The sequence below is a fragment of the Callionymus lyra genome, chromosome 1 (assembly GCF_982586985.1).
Source record: "Callionymus lyra chromosome 1, fCalLyr1.hap1.1, whole genome shotgun sequence".
Lineage (NCBI taxonomy): Eukaryota > Metazoa > Chordata > Actinopteri > Syngnathiformes > Callionymidae > Callionymus > Callionymus lyra.
The window spans coordinates 30,486,305-30,504,858 of NC_141818.1; the positions used below are offsets into that span (position 1 = coordinate 30,486,305).

Consider the following 18,554-nt stretch of genomic DNA (forward strand, 5'->3'; position numbering starts at 1 on the left):
GTGTGTGTGTGTGTGTGTGTGTGTGTCAGTACATCAGAATGCATAATTACAATGTGTACAGGTGCTCCGGGGATCGACCACTGTGGCAACATCCAACAACATGAGCCGTGGCGCGTGAGTTCTCGTCTAACACATTAGCTAACTTCCTGGAGAAGTCCCGAAATGTTTTCTTGCTCCAGGAAGTTATTTGGGTGCGCGGGCTGTAAACACTGCCATTATTAGATGGTGCAGCTTGTGCTGCGTGGATCCGTTTGAACCCCCCCCCACCACCACCACCTCCCTCCCGAACCCCACCCCCTGTGCAATGCCTGGTTCGCAAACAAAGGCACAACAAAAAAAAGATTGAGCTCTGTCGCCAGACGGAGAGAAGGGACGAGAAGAGAAACGTTAGTGTGACCAACTAAACATTAGACTATCAGCAGCATATAAGACTGGAAGCGACCATTAGGGAGAGTGGGCCACGTGCTGAATGGTCGTTATTTTGGTTCAGACAGGGCTACAAGGCTGTGGGAGGTACTGCGCTAGCGTCTCAAGTCTACTCCACTGGACTTCTCCCAACATTCAAAGCAGCTTGCCCATTGGCTGGAATCAGGAAGGACAGGTTTTGAGGGCAAAAAAATAAAAAAAGTACTTTCAATAAATACTAAGTTAAAAACTTTCACCTTATGACAAAAAGCGTCTATAGATAAAATACATGTAGATATACATCACGTCATGTATATGCACACGTACAGCTGCGCCTCCTGCTGCTCGCACGTCACAACGACACAGTCGACTACATCTTCAGTGGTCATGTTCAAAAGTGGGCGGGTCTCACGCTCCCCCCGACTGGCTTCCAATCATCGCCGTCCTCAAAGTCTCTCTCGTCGTCTCCCTTGTGTTTCTAAGGCTGATTGGTTGACAGAGTCCGGGAGGGACGGCACCTCCTCTGGTTTCTGCTTACTTCATTGGCTCGTCTTCCTTCAATCGCTCCTCTTGTGCTGGATATATTAACTCTGTTTAGCTTAATATTAACAAATACTTAAAATAAAAAATAAAAAAAACACCAAATCAAAAGGTGTCCAGAGTTCTTTTCCCAAGAGTCTCTTGCTCAAGTATTGGGGCACGTTATAGCTTTTGTTGGGCGTGAAAGGGCATCGGTTGGCGACGAAATGACGGTTAGTCCATCCTCTCCACTTTGCCGAGGACTTTGCCCTCGTACATGGGCAGCACGCCGGTGTCCTCCCACACCTCCTCGAACACGGCGCCGCACTCAAACTCGTCACTCGCCTTCTTGAAGTAGTACCTGCGAGAGGGGGGTGATACAAGGTAAAAATTAGTGACCACAAACTTAAGCTGTTTTTTTGTTTCTCTATAACCCTTTTCAGAATCAGCAAAAGGTGTAAAAAGTTGGATGTAGCCCGAGTCTTTGGGGGTTTACCCTGGAAGGTGGGCGACTACTCAAACAGTCTCCCAGAGGTCACAGGTCAGCTCACTAACCCACTCTTTTCCCTCAAGCAGAGACAACTCCTAGGGTTCGCTCGCTCGCAGTGACAGTGCAGAGCTCCTAATGATTCCTGGTCTCCCTCAAACCCAGGAAAAGACCAGCAGGAGGGGATTTAATGATAAGCTTTGTAATGGAAAAACGCCTCATTTTGTCCGTGTGTGCGTCTGTGTCCAGAATACCAAGAAGCTCGACGAGGTTTATGAGCAATCGTTCTGCTTGGACTCGTTCAAACATCACATGTGCGGCGGAGAGCATGATGTTAACTTTTATTTAGCTTGACAAGTGCGGCTCCGCGCATACTTAGTGCTGGTTGTACCACAGAGGTAAAGCAGTTTCTACTCACTTAAGGTAATATTTTTACAGCCATTGAACATAGTGAATAAATAAATAAGTACAAGTGCTTTCCCACAAATCTTACAGAGACTAAGTGGGTCAAGTCAGCTGCATGGTTGTTTTGGATGCAATTTTATTTTACTTTAACGCAACATTATGACAACTCTAAAGAAAACAGGAAAACGCCACAAAACCTTATTATTCCTCTATATTTACCTAAAAAACTAGCATGTGTCCTGTGCTTTACAACTGAACGCACAATCTACTTCTGTCATTCATCGCGACACACACTCTTGTCTCATTTGAGTCAATGGAAATGATTGAAGCACAGGTTTCATTTTGTTAACTTTGTGTAACCTCCTGTGTCAGAATTTTCTTTAAGAAGAGAGAAGGGGTGGACCATGAGAAACACCGGATTACTTTAGTTGTGTATCAAGCTGCTACTTCTAAAAGGAATATTGTAAAGAAAAACATTTGTGTCAATATTCCCTAATCAACTCGGCCATTAAAGCCTCATTGGTACAAAACAATGAAAATTCCATCCCAAGAAAGTCAATAGATTCTCATGGCTAATCATTTCCGTTTCCCGTCTGAGAATAATAGTCTGTTCCTCCTCATTAGTACAAACAAAATGAAAGATTCTTTTCTTCTTCATCTGGCTTTCTAGCTCCGCCACAGTTCAAAGTCATCGCTGTGTTTCAGAGAATGGCAGAGACACTCGTCTTTCCACTGCAGCATGTTTTATGTGGCAGGATTTTTTTCTCACTCGCAACATCTGGCACCAATATTGTCTGGCAGTGCTACAACGTACTGTTCTCGGCAGTTTTGCAGCCATGATCAAATTAACCAACTGCACACATTCTGCTGCCATTGAAGCCAGACGTGGACCCCCCCTCCCCTTCCCCAACCTCTCCCACTCCCTCTTCCAGGGTGCTATGACTTGTTTGCAGACCTTCTTTCTTGCCTAACAAGCAGATGTGGCTGTGATCTGATTTCATGGGCATGCAGGCTTTGTGTCCTCACAGTGGTATACACAACAATAGAACTTTTTTGGTGGAGCAAACATGGATGCAACACATAAACTCCTCAGGACACTTTTTTTTTCTTACCACGGAGGTGTCTTTACACCAACACATGCTAGGGGATAGTTGTGCCGACAGACCTTTGTGCTAGCAACATCTGACGCAATAACATGGAGGCAGAATATGCAACGCTCTTTGTGCACAGAATAAAATGGCTCAGGCTTCAAAGCCACATTTATTAAAGCAGCCTTACCATGGAAATCAGTTCCAGATGTGACAAAAAAAATTCCTCCCCTTCCCTGTCCCCGAAAGCTTTGAATTCACAGGATAAGCTCGACCTCTCCTCCAGCACACACGATCACAAACCAGAGTGTCATCAATATTCACCTGTAGTTGCCCTTCTTGCTGAGCTGTTCCTTAAAGTGTCCCAGAGTGAGGCAGTGGGTCTTCATGATGCTGCGGTATGGAATCTCCTCGCCACAGAAGAAGTAGGTGACCACAAGTTCTTTAGAACTGCGAAACACAACGCAGAAGATGAGGCCAAATGCATACAGGCAGCCATAAGACAGCTTGTTCAACATTAAATTAAAAAGAAAACCATCAGTGAGTCTGGCTGTGGTTTAACATCAAACACCCTCAACATTCAACAAACAACTGTATGAAAGAAGCTGATAAGCCTAAGCCAGGGGCTACTCGACTTTGTTGGTGTCCGCTGGTGAGCATGTGTGACCGCATTAAGAGACGTGTGGGTAGTTATGAGTCTGTATTAAAGCACTTTTAATCTTAAATGATTAAAAAGCAAGAGAAGAGGAGTTCAAAGACGCAGTTGCGCTGACTCACAGAATTCTTCTTTGAAGGGAAGAAAATCTTTGAGAAAGAGTCTGAAACTCAAGTCTCCCAGCACCACACACTGAAATGATTGTTGACATCTAACTCATGCATGTCTCACAGATGCCACTCGATAGAACTCAAACTCAAAGGCTTGTAAAGTCAAATGATACAAGGACACACAGACCAGATGACCTTTCTTTAACGTTTTAAAAACATAGTTGTTAGCTTCTGGCGGCTCAAGATCAACATTTTTACAGTCGTTTATGCAGTGAATGCATTGAAATATTGACCATTTCTGAGAGCAACAATGAATAATAATAATATTGATGTTAAAGTACAGGAAAGGATTCTTACTCTTCTCCTTGAAGTCCAGAGCTATTGAAGGAGCTTCCTCCAGAGTGAAAGGCAGCAACTTGAGGACTCCTGTGCTTCTGAAGACCTGCCGCTATCGAATGCCTGTCAAATCAACATGAGATGGATGTCAGTTATAAATCGTTGTCATCATTATCTATACAATCTTTAGGAAAAAAAAGATTTACAATGAACAACAACATGAAATCAACACATCATACCTTTGTTTGGGAGGTTTGGAGACCTCCTCTAGTCTCCGACAAGCCTCCTCCAGCTGTGCTAAGGTGTTGGGTGGAGAGAGGGGTGGCATGGCAGGGTCCTGGATGAAAGGATGGCCTGGGTGGTGACCACGGAGATGAGAACCACTGCCAATTCCTCCACCTCCCCAAGGGGAATGAGCCCGACCAGAAAGTGTCTTGCATTCAAGATGGTTGGATTTCTTAAGACCCTGAGTACTGTTGGAAAAGGGAACAAACAATTACGATGGAGTTTGTTGGAGATCTGAATTACATTGAGAAGTCGGTGGGATTTTTTACCTGTGTGGTTTGTGCTTGCCCTGCCGTTCGCTCTCTAGGATCCATTGCCAAACATTCTGAGAGCGATCTGTGGTATCAAGAGGAAGGCAAGGTGGAGACGTACCATTATCTGTAGCCTTCACCGACCGCCTGGTCAAGGGGCTGCAACGACTGGAAAAGGAAGAAGGATTAGCTACGAGCCTTGCTAAAACATTTTTTTATAAACTATAATATAAACAAACGTACGCAGGGGTCAGATCAGAGTAGCTGGAGCCCCCAGGAGGACACAGGCACTGTACATGCTGAGCAGCCTCAGATTCAATCTGGTCCTTCGTCTTGGGCACAGCATGGTGGATGTAGTGGTGGTGGATGTGCTTTGTGGACTGCTGGTTCGGCACTTGGACCTTGGAGGCACCAGGATGTACGCCAAAGACGGGTCCCTGGTCAGAGGACACCAAGGCACCTGGCCGGTCTGGGGAGCGGGAACGTGGCGAGTGCCGCGACACGCCTGGTGACTGGCAACCAGGGGTCTTAAGGACTCTGGAGAGGTGCTCGTCCAGGATAGCCTGCGGGTCTTCCTCACACTGACCGCCAGATGGAAGAAGAGGATGATAGACGGAATTGTTGGTGAGTTCTACACTTTCTTCCCTTTCCTCCTCCTGGACGATTAAAAACAAAACAACAACAAAACAAATTAACAATCTATTATGCAGAACACCGAGCATCACAACACCAATGAAGAATCCTCAAGTTTGCCTCAAAACATTCAGTAAAACAGTTATTTTGAGGAAAAGAGACGCAACTTCTTTGTTTACTGTAATATACAATTCCAATTTACTTTCAAAATACAGGCAACTATACCTCTTTGATCTGCTGTAACCGCTCCTCCAATGAGCTCATAGTGTCTTGCTCACGCTTCAGCTTCTCAAGTCTGGCAATGAGTTGTGCAGCAAAGGCTGAGGGATCGACAGGGGTCATCTCCTTAGGCAGACGGTGTGTTCTCTGCAAAACAGCACAAGGAAACAAACACAGTTCAGCTACTACTTATGTCACACAGATATTCCTCATTAATCTACTGCAAGTGTTCCAAAAAGCCAAACTGATCTGAAAGGGAACATGCGGATGCCCTTGGCCTGAAGCTAATCTGAACCTTCTCCATTGCCCATCTTAGCCCAGATCTCCTCTTGGGCAGTGCCCTTGGCAGTGCCTGGCTGATGGGCAAGACCTCGAGAGCGGGATAGTGACGGTGGGTAGCAGTTGGTCTAGCTCAGAGGGGAGGCCCCCTGCCTGCACCCTCTGTAGCTCGACCAAGCCATCAGCTCGCAGCCTCTGAAGTCAGCACACTTCAAAGCACTCTTGTCAAACATCAAACGCACACTAGGGGTGGGAGGGACACGGAGCTTTAAATCTCAGAATAAAAGCCAGATATCAACGGAGAAGAGAGTGAGTAGAGAAGAAGGGAGGAGAACGAGGGTGAGGGGGACAGAATTAACAGCATAAAAAGAGAGTGGAGGATTGAGATGCGTGTTTGTAAAGTGGTGATGGTGGCAGCAAGAGAGCAAGAGAGAGGGAGGGGAAAGGGAGGGAGAGAAGAGAGGAGTCAAATGGAGGGAAGATCTAAAGGGAAGTAGTAATTTATTTCATAGCTGCATGCAGGGCAGCTCAGAGGTACTCTAGTCACATTATCCTACTTTTTCTTTAACTATATGCACTGGTTTCTCCCCCACCCTCTCACTTTTTTGTTATTTGGCACACTGGCTTTCTTGATTTGTTCTCTTTTTTTTGTTGTTGTCTCATCTCTTTGTAGAAACGATGAAGGAAAGAAGAAGAAAGGAAAGCAGAGCTGCTGGCAAAGGAGCGCCAGCCCTGCACGGGGCCCCCGCTGCCTGGGGCTGGTGCATCATGGGAGACAGAGCCATCTCCAAATCAGGAGGGAGACTTTAAAGGAGAGCAAGTGGGAAAGGGAAAGAGATATTGGAAGAAGAGAGACAAGGCAGGGAGGAAAAAAAAAAAAGGTGGAACAGACAACAGTCTCAATGAAAGCACAAACAAACACACATATACACAAACATGTTTGGGCCTATAAAGACAAAAGAATTGCATTGCCTTCAACAGATCTCCCGTCTAACTTGTCTCAAAGTGCCCTGATCCATTTCTTCAACCAGGACTCACAACAACCACAGCAGGGCAGCACTGCTGTGGTAGGTACCGTGTGTAGGAAACACACAGTGACCCAGATAAAACTTTTACTTAGATAGGGATACAGGAGTTGACACTGCCTTTACATCTGCATTAAACAAAGCAACCAGGGAGGAGATGCCTAGACCATTTTTTGCAGTATAAGATGTCAACCAATACGCAATTGCATTCAAATTTATTTCATAATTACAGTAGTCCATCACAACTGTGGAGATAATAGCATTAAAATAGATGAAAACAAACAGAAGAAAAACTCACAGGAAAGTGTGGTAGAGAAACCTGGCCGTTAATCTTGACACTTCGATGCATCTCTCGTTGAAGATGCTTCTTGGTCCCAGTCTTGTAAGGAGGGATGCCATCTCTAAGGAAAAAAGAAAACATAAAGCATTAGTACTTCAATTCAATTTACAACAGCAAAGGTAAATTAAGCCAGTCCTTAAGCACCTTTGGACTACCTTTGTATTAAACGCCATAAAACACAACATTCAAATCACTAACAGGGCATTTAGCCAATCACAGGGCGCTCTACAAACATTTTAGGGCTTCAGAACTTCAGAAGCCAAGGCAACAAAACACACATAACAAAACACTTGAGGACAATGGCGTAGTTATGCTAAACACGCCTACGGCGGCATCAAAGGAGTCCCACTGATTATATTAGTCCCTGTCAACTTTGAAAACACTTCTTTAAAGCACAGAGGACTGAGGCAACAATCACATGATAGTGATTTGATACAAAAACATTAACCTCCGGATCCAAGCAGCGGAAGTACTTGATTTATTCCAAACTATTTGAGTAAAAAACTAGGTACACTAAAAAATAAATGAAATAAAGTCTACTCTCTGGTGAACAATTAAGCATTTATATTATTCATCTTCTCACTTACACGTTGTCATGTAATGTTTCTTTTTCAGTCAGCAGCCACCAGCCACTTTAGCTGGGCCAATTATCCTTGTCGTTTTGGCTGCTCAGAAGTATCTGACCTAGCCCAAATGCTACTTTTTCTGCTGCCTCTTTGAAATATCACACTCATGCACATATGCAGTCGCTGCCATCTTCGTTTGGCAAATGCTCCGCTGCGAGTCTCTGATCTCAGCAACATCAAACGCCTGGTTTGTAAGATAAGGTAATGTTTGAAGTCGGTGCAGCAGCATTCCCCAGCGTCCAAGTAAATCCATAAATAAGATATAAGCAAAAAGTTTAAAAAAAAGAAAAGAAAATCCCTTCTTGAGTCACACCCCCTTTTCCCAAATCCTTTTTTCCTAGTTCAATATTCCACAAATTGATAAAAATGTTGATCAAATGCGCATTTAACCAAAATTAAAATCATTCACGATTCAAATGTTGACTCCAAATAAAGAGATATGCGACTCATAAATAAGAAGAGATATGCATTCACTAGAACCGAAACATGAACTTTGCCCCAGAGAAAACCCAACACTTTCCTACATCGGTGAAATTCAAATATCATGGGGGCAAATACAGTTCAGATTAGATTTCGATGTTAATCAATGTCATATATTTTTTTTCCCCCCAAAATAATCTTATGAGCACACTAAAACTTAAGTGCAACATTTCCACTGCTTCCACACGGGGTGGGGGTGCATAGATTGGCTTCGGTATGAAGCAATGGGAAAAATGTCAAAGATATTTAAAAAGAACCAAGTTTAAAGATTAAACTGAAGGTAAGGAACACCCAATAGAGGCAACTTGCACCTTTCTCCAATGCCCATCTATTCCCCAACTGCTTTGTACAGTTTTTGGAGAAAACAGACATGAACTCTTTCATGGTTTTCATGGGTCCTTACTTTATGGGGATCTCCTATTCAGTTGTGCAAGTCATTTTCAAAGCAGCCAGCCACCCTCTTATCCCCCTAAGCTCCCCTCACCTAACAATAGGCTGAAAGCGATTCAGTTAAGCCCTTTATACTCAATGCACTTTATTTTCCCACTGCCTTGCACTTCTAGCCTTACCTCTACTGCTTTTTGGCTCTGGAATATGGAATAGTGCAAGAGTGTATGTGATTTCGGGGGGTGTCCTAGCGCAGCTTTGGGGAGTTCCTCATGCTTGTCCCGAGGTCTAGCATTGAGTAACCCCAGTGAAAGCCTTGCAGACACATGATCTCAGCACGCTGCGGAGGCCAGTGGCAGGAAACCAACCCACCATGTGAGTAAGCCTCCTTTCATTTGGTGCCAACATTTTTCAATGAGTTTGTCTTGAGGCCCAAATGGCCGTTTCCCTCCCCCTGTCCTCCAGTTCTTCAAGGGAAAACAGCGATTAGACAACATGAAAAAAACAAGCGTGTTGTGGCAAGAGGGTGGGTGAGATGGATACATTTCAACTCTGAGAGAAATAAGGCAACACCCCCGCCCACATCAAGACAATTTCATTTATTTTTCTCACTCGCTCCTTTCTGGCCTGTAACATACAAGGATAGACTTCAAACAAGCCTCGGACATAATGACTTTAGCAGAGCTGACTCCTAGTATGCAGGAGGAGCAAATTGCACAATAATGAATCACCTGTAGGATTTAAACGCACTATCATGTGACATGGGAACAACACGCTCACAACACATTGAAAATAGAAACACGTAGATCACGACTATTTCCCCCTCATTTGGCGAATTCCTAGAAAGATGTTGCTTGAGCCGTGTTCAAAGAACATTTAGATAGAACGAAAGTTTAAATTCAGAGGGCTTTGGAAAGGTTTAACCGAATTTAAATAAGCTCTTTGAAGTTCCAGCAGCCCAGATTAAATGAAAACCCTATGCCATGTTAATTGGAGATTCATATCAACACTTACACACTACTGTCCGTCATGGACATGGAGTCATCCGTCGTGGCATCACTGGAGATCTCGCTGTCGTTGGCACTGGTGGCAGGAGCAAAGATGTAGCCAGAGTTGACAAAGTAAGGGCTGGCTGGATCTCCTCGTCTGCAGCCAAGAGCAAATTGAACAAAGTTTATTAAAAGATACATTTTAAGAAAATTTCACATTTTGACTGATCTACTTTATTCTATGTATATATGGACTCGTCCCCCAAATTAAAGATTTCTAGAGGTTTATGAGGTTATGGAAAAATGTCAAGTTCTTTTATTATTATCATCATTATTAACCAGACCTCCAAACATCAAACACCGCTATTTATTGGAAATTCTCTTTTCATTCTTTGGCACTCCTATCACTCCATCCTAACGTCCATGGCCCCTCCTTTACTAAATCTCTCCTGCTTTTCTTTTCTAAAGTCTTTCTCTGTGTGTTTCTACACTCCTGCTGTGTTGCATTCCTGTTCCAGGAGTGATGGGGGTGGACGGGGAAGGGAGAAGACAGAAGAGGAAGGGGGGAACTTGAGCTTTTGAGAGGGAGAGGGAAAAGGGGGTAGGAGGGCCCCTTTCTTTATGAGAATGCCTTCTGCTGGGAGTGCCGAGAGGAGAACCCCAGCATGACTAAAGCTGTAGGCCCCAAGCACAAACCTGACCTTTGGAAGGTCCGCGCAAAGAGTCAGGTATTTAGCACAGCTGTGCTCTCTGTACCACCACTCTGTTCCCAGTCTTCTTTATTTCTTTTTATGGTCCCCGTTTCCTCTTTCAAAATTCCCTTAATGTTGTTTATTCCCATAGTTTAATCATGCTTACGATTTGTCAGGTTGACAATGAAACAGTGAGGTACCCAAACAGTACCAAGAGAGTTCCAAATCTTTGAAATACAATCCAACATTTTTCATTTCAAACATAGTGGGGGGGGGGTGATTTAAGAAAGTTGTGACACAGGAATAAGGGGTTATTGCATGTTGTAATTGGCTTTTAAATGAAGATGGAAGTAGAAACGCTTTACCCACAAAACAACAAATCTAAGCCCCTTGGATTCACAAATATGAACAATGCTGTTTTATAGATCGTAAAATAAAAAAAAGCTATCTTGGCATTGTGAACCCTTCCGAAGATAATTCTGCACAGATGTGAGCTCAAACAATCAGAACATTTTTTGAAAGCACTCTTTGAAGAGGCCCATGCTTACAATCCAGATTTTGAAAATGTTCCTTGTTTAAATTTACTGCAGCTGTTGGATGAATGTGTGGGATTCTGTGTAGAGATAAAAGTCCAAATTCTTTCCACAAGAGAATGATACTTGGCTGCGTGACTGACGGACGGCACACTTGCTGTATTTGGAAGATTTTTAAATATTTAGCAACAGTTTGGAATAAAAACAGAGAAGGCTAGACAACATTGAGCAATCCGTCTTTGGTTAGTCACAATTTGAGACACAGAGGAAAGATTTCAAAGCACAGGAAACTTGAGCAAGCCAGCAGAGAGCTGCCTGCAAGACACCATTTACTTAAAAGGAAGGCTCAGATCCATTGATGTTTGTAGCCACCCACCCCTCCAACCCCTGACTGACTGCAGGCAGGAGGGCACAAACATGCAGGCATGTTCCTCTGAGACCCTTTGATCAAGTGTCTTTATCGCTCCCTAAGGCAGCTGTAAAGAACCTGCCAAATATTCTGTCTAATTTAAAGACAAAAGTTTAAATAACAAACATACACTTTCAAACGAGTGTTCTTACCTGCAACTGTTCTCCAGCACTTCAGCCGCTGTCCGGATGGCAGCAGTAGCCCTAAGAGTTTTTATTGACAGTCCAACTACAGACCCAATGGCTTTCGCCTTCAGGTCACCACAGTTCCATTCCTTTCCCTCCATAAGAGGAGGAAGGTATCCACACATAAGCTTGAGGCTACCGAGTCCGCTGTGGTTTATGTAGGCAGCATTTTCGCAGCCGGTGCGCACGTATTCGAGGTATATGTCAGAGGTCAGAAACAGCTGGTACGCATTTTCTTCCATGTTGGACTGAATTTCCGTCTGCGCCTGGTCGAACATGGCCGAATCTATTTGTTGCTTCTTAATACTATCCCTTATGAAGGTCTTGGTGGCAGGCTTGAGCTGCTTGGCGACGATGCTGTTGTTCTCAATGTACCGCTTGAAAATAACTTTGGCAACTCGCAGGGTTTTGGTATTATTTAAGTCCATTTGCCTAAAGCCGTTGCAGGCGAACCAAAAGTCCAAAGTGTCCACGCAGTTCTCCCGCTCCAAAAAGGTCCTAAAAAGGTGGGCGCCGTCTTGGTCGCCCAGAAGAAAAAGCAAAGACTTTGTCCATCGGACTAAAGGAGAGTCCGGGGACGCGCTGCCCTCCGGCTCTCCAAGTCCATCCTCGTTCCTTCTTAGAGCAGGAGGCGCAGTGGCGACCAGGCTCTCCTTAACCTTAGACAAGGCTCTCATTTTGCCAGATCTGCTGTGGTTGTAGCATGACGCCTCACCCTCCTCCCCCGGTACCGGTGGACGAGGAGCATCTTCTCGGAAGCTACTGGTGATGTGCTCCGCTAGCGCCCTGCTCATGGCTCCAGCTCTGGCTGCTGAGTGAGAGTGCCGTCGTGCCTCCACTGAGCTCCAGCCTAATCCTGCTCACTCTCTAAAAGCAGCGGGGGAGCTTCTCAGCTCCTCTTCACTCTGAAACACAAAGTATTGATCTAATCAAAGCCATATCCTGCTGAACTTCAAAGACGGACATCAAGTAAACAGTCTCTTTCAAATAAAACTCGCCGGGTTCACAGAGAAGAGAAAAATGAAAGGGTTTTTTTTTTCTGATACGTTTCATTTATCTATTTATAATCTAAATGAGAGATCAACTACAGCCTACATTCGCTACCTGTCACATCAAAAAAATACCCTCATGTCAGACTTTTCACTGAAATAGTATCCTCACAACTGTGGCTTACACGTGTTTTCCCTAGCAGTCCACGTCTCCTCCAATTATTTCCCGTGATAGGCTTATGGACACTTTCTAGCGGCTGTGTCCAGTCAACAGTGCGGCGACATGAAATGGAAGCGTTTTTTTTTTGTGAAAACCAAACTATGTCCTGTTGATCGCCGTCAGCAGGACGAGACAATTGATCGTCTGCTTTTTAGACGGTCACAGAGCAAAAAAAACATCTAGACTATTTAGAGACTTGATCTCAAAAGAAGCACCACAATGTATGGCATCTTAGAAAGAAAAGTATGCCTCGACAACAAAAGGATTTATTTTTGATTTCTGTATTGTGGTTTTTAAACTCTGGAGAACAAGATGCATGATGGTCATTTCGCAATAAGGTCTAATGATGTGATTTTTGAAACAAATTATAACTGAACATAAAAGACAATAGATAGAGATTAATCGAATCTTTCAGAGTCATTTTCTGGTTTGTAAATATATTTGACTCACTGGTGCTTTGACTGATGTAAATGTACAGTTTTTTTCCTCATTTTTTAAGTGAAATGTAAAGTAAGAAGTCCCGCGTGAAAAGAACAAATCTGTCGCGTTCAAAAGCGATCTCTAAAGAACTTGCACCATAGAAAAAAGGATGTTTTGGACGAAAGGAAAATCTACAATCGATCACATTATTGCTCACGTTATTTAAAAGAAATCGCTCAAAACTCTAGTAAGTTAAAGCATACCATCGCAGATGCGTCTCAAGAGTTGCGGTCCTTTACTCCAATTCCTCCCCACAAAAAAAGAAAAACGCTCCAGAAACAGTAATCCAGTTTACAGAAAAGTCACGCAGGTAAAACGCGACAACAACTACCTCGCGACTTTGATTCTTCTGTCCCATCCAACAACTGACCTCAAGAGTAGGCAGGCTCAGTGGAGATGAACGGGGGTGTCAAAAAAAAACTGGAGGGATAGGAAGGGGGGGGCTACTGAAGAATACATCCCACTTTTCTCCGCGAGAAGACCCACTGACAAACAGTTTTTTTTTAAGCAACACATTCAGAGTAATGTTTAAGCTGCTTATCTATCTCACCGTATTTGTCGCCCACAAACAAGCAGCACAAACCCGCCGTTTTCGTCACTTCAAAGCCCGAGCGGCAGCACATCAAAGCGGCCGAAAAAAAAGGGGGAGGAGGGGGGTCTCGTGGAACTTACCATCCGTGTAACCGAAGCAGCTTCCCCGACCACAAGTTAAGCAGTCCGACAAGAGTCTGGTGCTGTAAACACCGGCGCGGTCCTCCGACACACATTAATGTAGCGTCTCGTCTCAGAGGGGACACTGGGAAGGAGTCGCGGCGGCGGCGGGTGAGAATCCTCCGGGCTGTTCTCTGAACCAACTGAAGGTTTAACTGCAGGACTTCAAAGTGAACAACCGCCCGGCCTGGTCCCGGAAGATGCATAAAAAACGCCGCGCCACAAACAGTGACACGCGCCCGCGTACGTGGACGCAAACCACGCGAAGTCAACCTCGAATATCACGACGCGGGTCCGGGATCGCGTCTCCGAGAACGACGACGCTTTTAGACGTGGATTAACGTTGGGGTAACTTTTCTAGACATGGGAATGTTTTAGTGTTGTGCCAGGACCTTATCAAAGACAGACAATCTCAAGCCAACTCCCCCGGGGCTTCAGAAGTCACTGATGTGCCGCGCCAATCATATGCGTCTTCCTCTCCGTCTGTTACCACACCGAGTTAGAACACAACCACGAATGAAAGCGATACTAGTGTAGGCATGTGTGTGGAAATGTTGAAAAAAGAATTGATTTCTATGTAACCAGTATTACCAGACGGGTTTTGTAAAGACGATTCCAGTTATAGAATCACAGGAAAGTTATGGATTATTAAAACCTTTAAATTGATTACCGCTTCCTTAATTCTAAGTCAATTGAGTTCATTATTTTAGGTGTGAACTTTTTGTTGAATCCCACTTTTAAAATGTCATAACTTGCTTTATATTTAACCCATTAAAAAATGGTTGGTATCAATGGAAAGTTTGCAAAACGTTAGACAATTTGTCTCTTAAAATATGCATAGAAAAACAAAACAAATGAATAGCCCAGAATTAACAAACATGCCATAAATTGTATTTTTATTGATTCAATTCATTAAATCACTGGAAGTGAAATTTCCGTAAACATGGCTGGTCGGACTCGATTTAAGTCAGATTACAAGTGACAGTCGTTTGGTACAAAAAAATAAATGTTCCAATAAATCAATTTAAAACTATTTGACAGAGTCACAGATACATATATTATTATAGGCTTTCCAATCAATGTATTACTGTTTTGCAAGGATTTTTTGTCGAGTGAAAATGTTGTCAAATATTTGTGGTGTGTATGTTTAAAAATAAAACAATAACAACTCTTTCACAGCAGAAGTGAAGTCAGATTTACAATTGTAAGGAGTGAAAATAGTATTTCATTGTTCAACAGCATTCACATCAGCATTCCTCCTAATGACACACAAACGTCCGACAAAGAAGATTTCTTTTTTTAGAGTTGCATAGCTGTTTTGTGTCTGATTCATATTCAGACAGTTCAAACTATAAATGAAGGTGCATCAATCACTTTTAATGAACGCTGTCAATCAAAATGACAATTGATGATTATACTGTAGATCTATGGAAACACCTGTCAGTTGACCTTTTTTATCATGATGACTGTGAAGCACCGCAATTTAATTCAAGAACACAGACTATTTTTATTAGACATAATACAACTTTTAAAAGGCTCCAAAAATACCTCTCGTCAGTGTTGTTTGTTTCTTAAATATCAAGGATGGATGATGATCTTTCATCTGAGCAAACTTGTCAAATGGTTATAAATCCCAGCTGATAAGATCACAAACGTTTAATTTATCGTTTCCGCTCTCATGGCACAATTTAACTTATATGAAAATGTTGCCTTCAAACGGAACAAGTTTGAAGACGGTCATGCAGATATTTTGATCGGCTATTGGTCCAGAAATATCGGTGCCCCTGGGCTGTGAAAGAAAGATCAGTTCTGGACATGAGCAGTATGATGTTATCAGCTCATGGTTTAAACAGGCGCTCAAGGGTCCATTTCATTTCATGTGGTTCAGAGCAAGAATAGTAATAATAGATTATTATTTAAAATCTAGAAATGCCTGCATGTAACCATTATCTGGATTAAGATTGAAAAACGTGCGAGATGTTGATGTGGTGTCTTCGAAGTAAACAAATAAAATCATCAACAAACATCATAAACAGTGTATGTATATTATCATGTGTAAAAGTTGTAAATAAGCTTAGATGATCTAAGATGGTGATCAGACAGGACATAGTTGCTAGCTGTTAGCATGCTATCGCTACTTATTGTCTATGTTTACATGCACAGTGCACTCAGAGAGGACCTTAGTCAAAATGTAACTTTGTAAGCGCTTAAACAATCAAAACATCAAAACAATACCCAATAAAATATATGCTTAAAAGTTCAAGACAACACGAGACAAACACAGGAGTCTCAGAAAATCAAGGAAAAGCCTGCATGAATAAAAGTGTCTAAAGATGTTTCTTGAAGGAGTCAGTAGATCATCAAACACAGAGAGAGAGGAAGATCGTTCCAAAGCTTAGGAGTAACAGTCTGGAAGGATTTCTCTCCTCTGGTCCTTAAGCGTTTTCAGGAACCATCAGTAGATTCTGATCCACAGACCTCAGAGCCCGAGCTGGGGTGTAAGGCTGGATCAGATCACTGATGGAAGGTCTGACCATGAATAGTTCTAAAAGTAAGAACCAGAATTTTAAAGTTGATCCTGAAAACAACTGGCAGCCAGTGAAGAGTTTTAAGGATCGGAGAAATGTGAGTTCTTCTACTAGAGCAGCTTAGAATTCTTGCTGCAGAGTTTTGAATCAGCTGCAGGCGAGACAGCTCCTTCTTGTTAGGACATGAAAACAAACTGTTGCAATAGTCTAAACGAGAAGACACAAACACATTGACCTTTGTACTGTATGTTAATTTTCAAAGAACATTTCTTTTTGACAGGTACATTCATTTAGATGCTCTGGTTGAATTGCTGTTTTTTTTTTTCTATTGCTTATTGTGTGTTTTATCTTAGTTCATTCTTTTATTCTGTACTGACACCACAACATATTCCTATGCTGTGTTAGCAATAAGTGCCTTATTCTGATTCCGATATTCTGTTTGAGATATTCATTCATTTTCAGCCCCTTATTCCTATATAGGGATTGCAGGTTGCAATAAACCTCTGTATGTTTTTGGACTGTGGGAGAAAAACAATGCATTTTTATAATATAGTCTGTATATAAGGATCCAAAATGCTTTATTACCAGTGTTGTAAACACAACACAGGAATTTGCCGCTGTGGCATTAGAATATAGAAATAAAATAATACAGGAAAGAAAAATGTAACCAACCACCAATGCATTCATCAGTGGCGCCAACTTGAATTCCATCTATATTACTATGTCGATATAACTGCAGTACAAAGTACTCACACAACAAAGAGGACAATTGAGACCAACAGTTCAGGTCAAAAATATTTGGCTCTTGCGAGATCTGGAGAAGATATTGGGTGTTTTTTTGCTTGTCTTTAGACATAAAAAACATCTTTCCAGTTTCCTGCTCGACAAGATGTGGATTGCGTTCAGAAGAAATAACAGATTCTTGTCTGTCTCCAGTCATGTCATGGTCATACAAGCATCTATGATTTAAGACATTTGGTTTAAAGTTAAAAAGCCAGACCAGACTGACCTAATCCTTCCGAGAGAAACACAGTTTGCACATTAGTCACAGACTATTAGCCACATGGGTGTCATCCTAACACACTTGCCAGTTCCACATTCAGGGAAAATGGCACAGCATGACATTTTGATTGAAATTGGACGGAGAGTAAAAGGAAAGCGATGTTCTCTGCTCTGTTAATTCACATGACTTGACTAATGTCATTGTGACAGGAATCTTAAGACAGAGTTAGACAGTCATCCTGTCCCATGCTACTTCAAACGACGTATTGTCCCTTTGATGTGGAAAATCCACTTTTGGGGAGAATATAATCATGTAAGTCAGAGACTCACGTTCACTAAACTCCCGTGATGGCAACAGACGGGGGAAGGAAGTCACGATTGAGGACCATGTTTAAATCACAGGAGCTCAAAGACTGGAAATATAGTCCATGGAGCAACACGTTACACATGTTCATACTAGAGACTATTTATGCATTTATAAATCAATTTGATTTTCTTCAACTTTCAGTCACTAGGCCAAAGAAAACTGACTGTGATTTTCCCTACAGAAGTTTTTAAGACCATGAAGACAGATTGAATCTTATACGTCTCGGACTGATCTGTCGTTTGGCCCTCTAGGTGCTCAGTAAGAAAAAAAAAACATGAGAAAAAGGCGGTAGTTTACTTCTAAGCTTAAATTCTTCAGAGGAACATCCAGCCCTCCTTTAAGTATCAGGGATTATAACTGGTACTGGTTATCCAACCACATAAAGTCCATATTTCCCGAACTCATGAACACCAAAGATACTTTGAACTCCTTTAAATGAAAAAACAACCAATAAATTGTATTTTTAAGAAAATGCATGGTGAACTAAATTAACATTGAGCAAAGTTCTCGGGAACTTCAAGGGAGGTGGAATTTACGTATAATTATAACATGGGAGCGGTGACGTTGAGAAATTAAAGAGATATGGATTCCTGAGACAATCTTAAGGGACTAGATATTATCAGTGTTTTAATTGAATTAGGCTGCACAAAAGCTGAAGAAAAGGAAACTAATTTGATGGTAGGAAGGGTCATCGCCCTCGGTGATTTCAGTGATACGAGCTTTACTGAAGACAAAAATTCATTTAGAGTGAAAGACAATGGTTACATGTCTGTTCTGTTTGTACGGCTAACGTGATTGAAATGTGACTTCTTGGTTTCCTCAGCCGTCGCTGAGACCACACCAGTTGACCCTTGAAAGGCCACTCTTGTGCCCAGTATTGACAAAAGGAGAGAGGGTGCTGTAAAGTGGCCCGAAGAAT

At 42.6% G+C, this 18,554-nt stretch overlaps 1 protein-coding gene across 1 annotated transcript; it reads right to left on the minus strand.

Moving 5' to 3' along the window:
- Positions 1–294: 294 nt before the first annotated feature.
- On the minus strand, positions 295–13,888 carry LOC148088898 (axin-2-like). Its single transcript, XM_087801002.1, has 11 exons — positions 13,700–13,888; positions 11,306–12,243; positions 9,545–9,676; positions 6,996–7,098; positions 5,400–5,540; positions 4,785–5,197; positions 4,560–4,709; positions 4,245–4,478; positions 4,027–4,128; positions 3,229–3,354; positions 295–1,285 (listed from the first exon to the last, which is right to left on the minus strand). Exons 2-11 carry the CDS (start codon positions 12,130–12,132, stop codon positions 1,159–1,161), a joined length of 2,355 nt encoding a protein of 784 aa, XP_087657128.1. The 5' UTR covers positions 12,133–12,243; positions 13,700–13,888; the 3' UTR covers positions 295–1,158.
- Between the last annotated feature and the right edge of the window lie 4,666 nt (positions 13,889–18,554).

What these genes read in the sequence shown, in the direction of transcription:
- LOC148088898 (XM_087801002.1), bottom strand. Translation starts at nt 12,132, where the DNA reads ATGAGCAGGGCGCTAGCGGAGCACATCACCAGTAGCTTCCGAGAAGAT. An exon ending in TCCATGACGGACAGTAGTGT is followed by an intron (nt 7,099 to 9,544) that starts GTAAGTGTTGAT and finishes TTTTTTCCTTAG; the next exon opens with AGATGGCATCCCTCCTTACA. An exon ending in TCCAAACCTCCCAAACAAAG is followed by an intron (nt 4,129 to 4,244) that starts GTATGATGTGTT and finishes TTGATTTGACAG; the next exon opens with GCATTCGATAGCGGCAGGTC.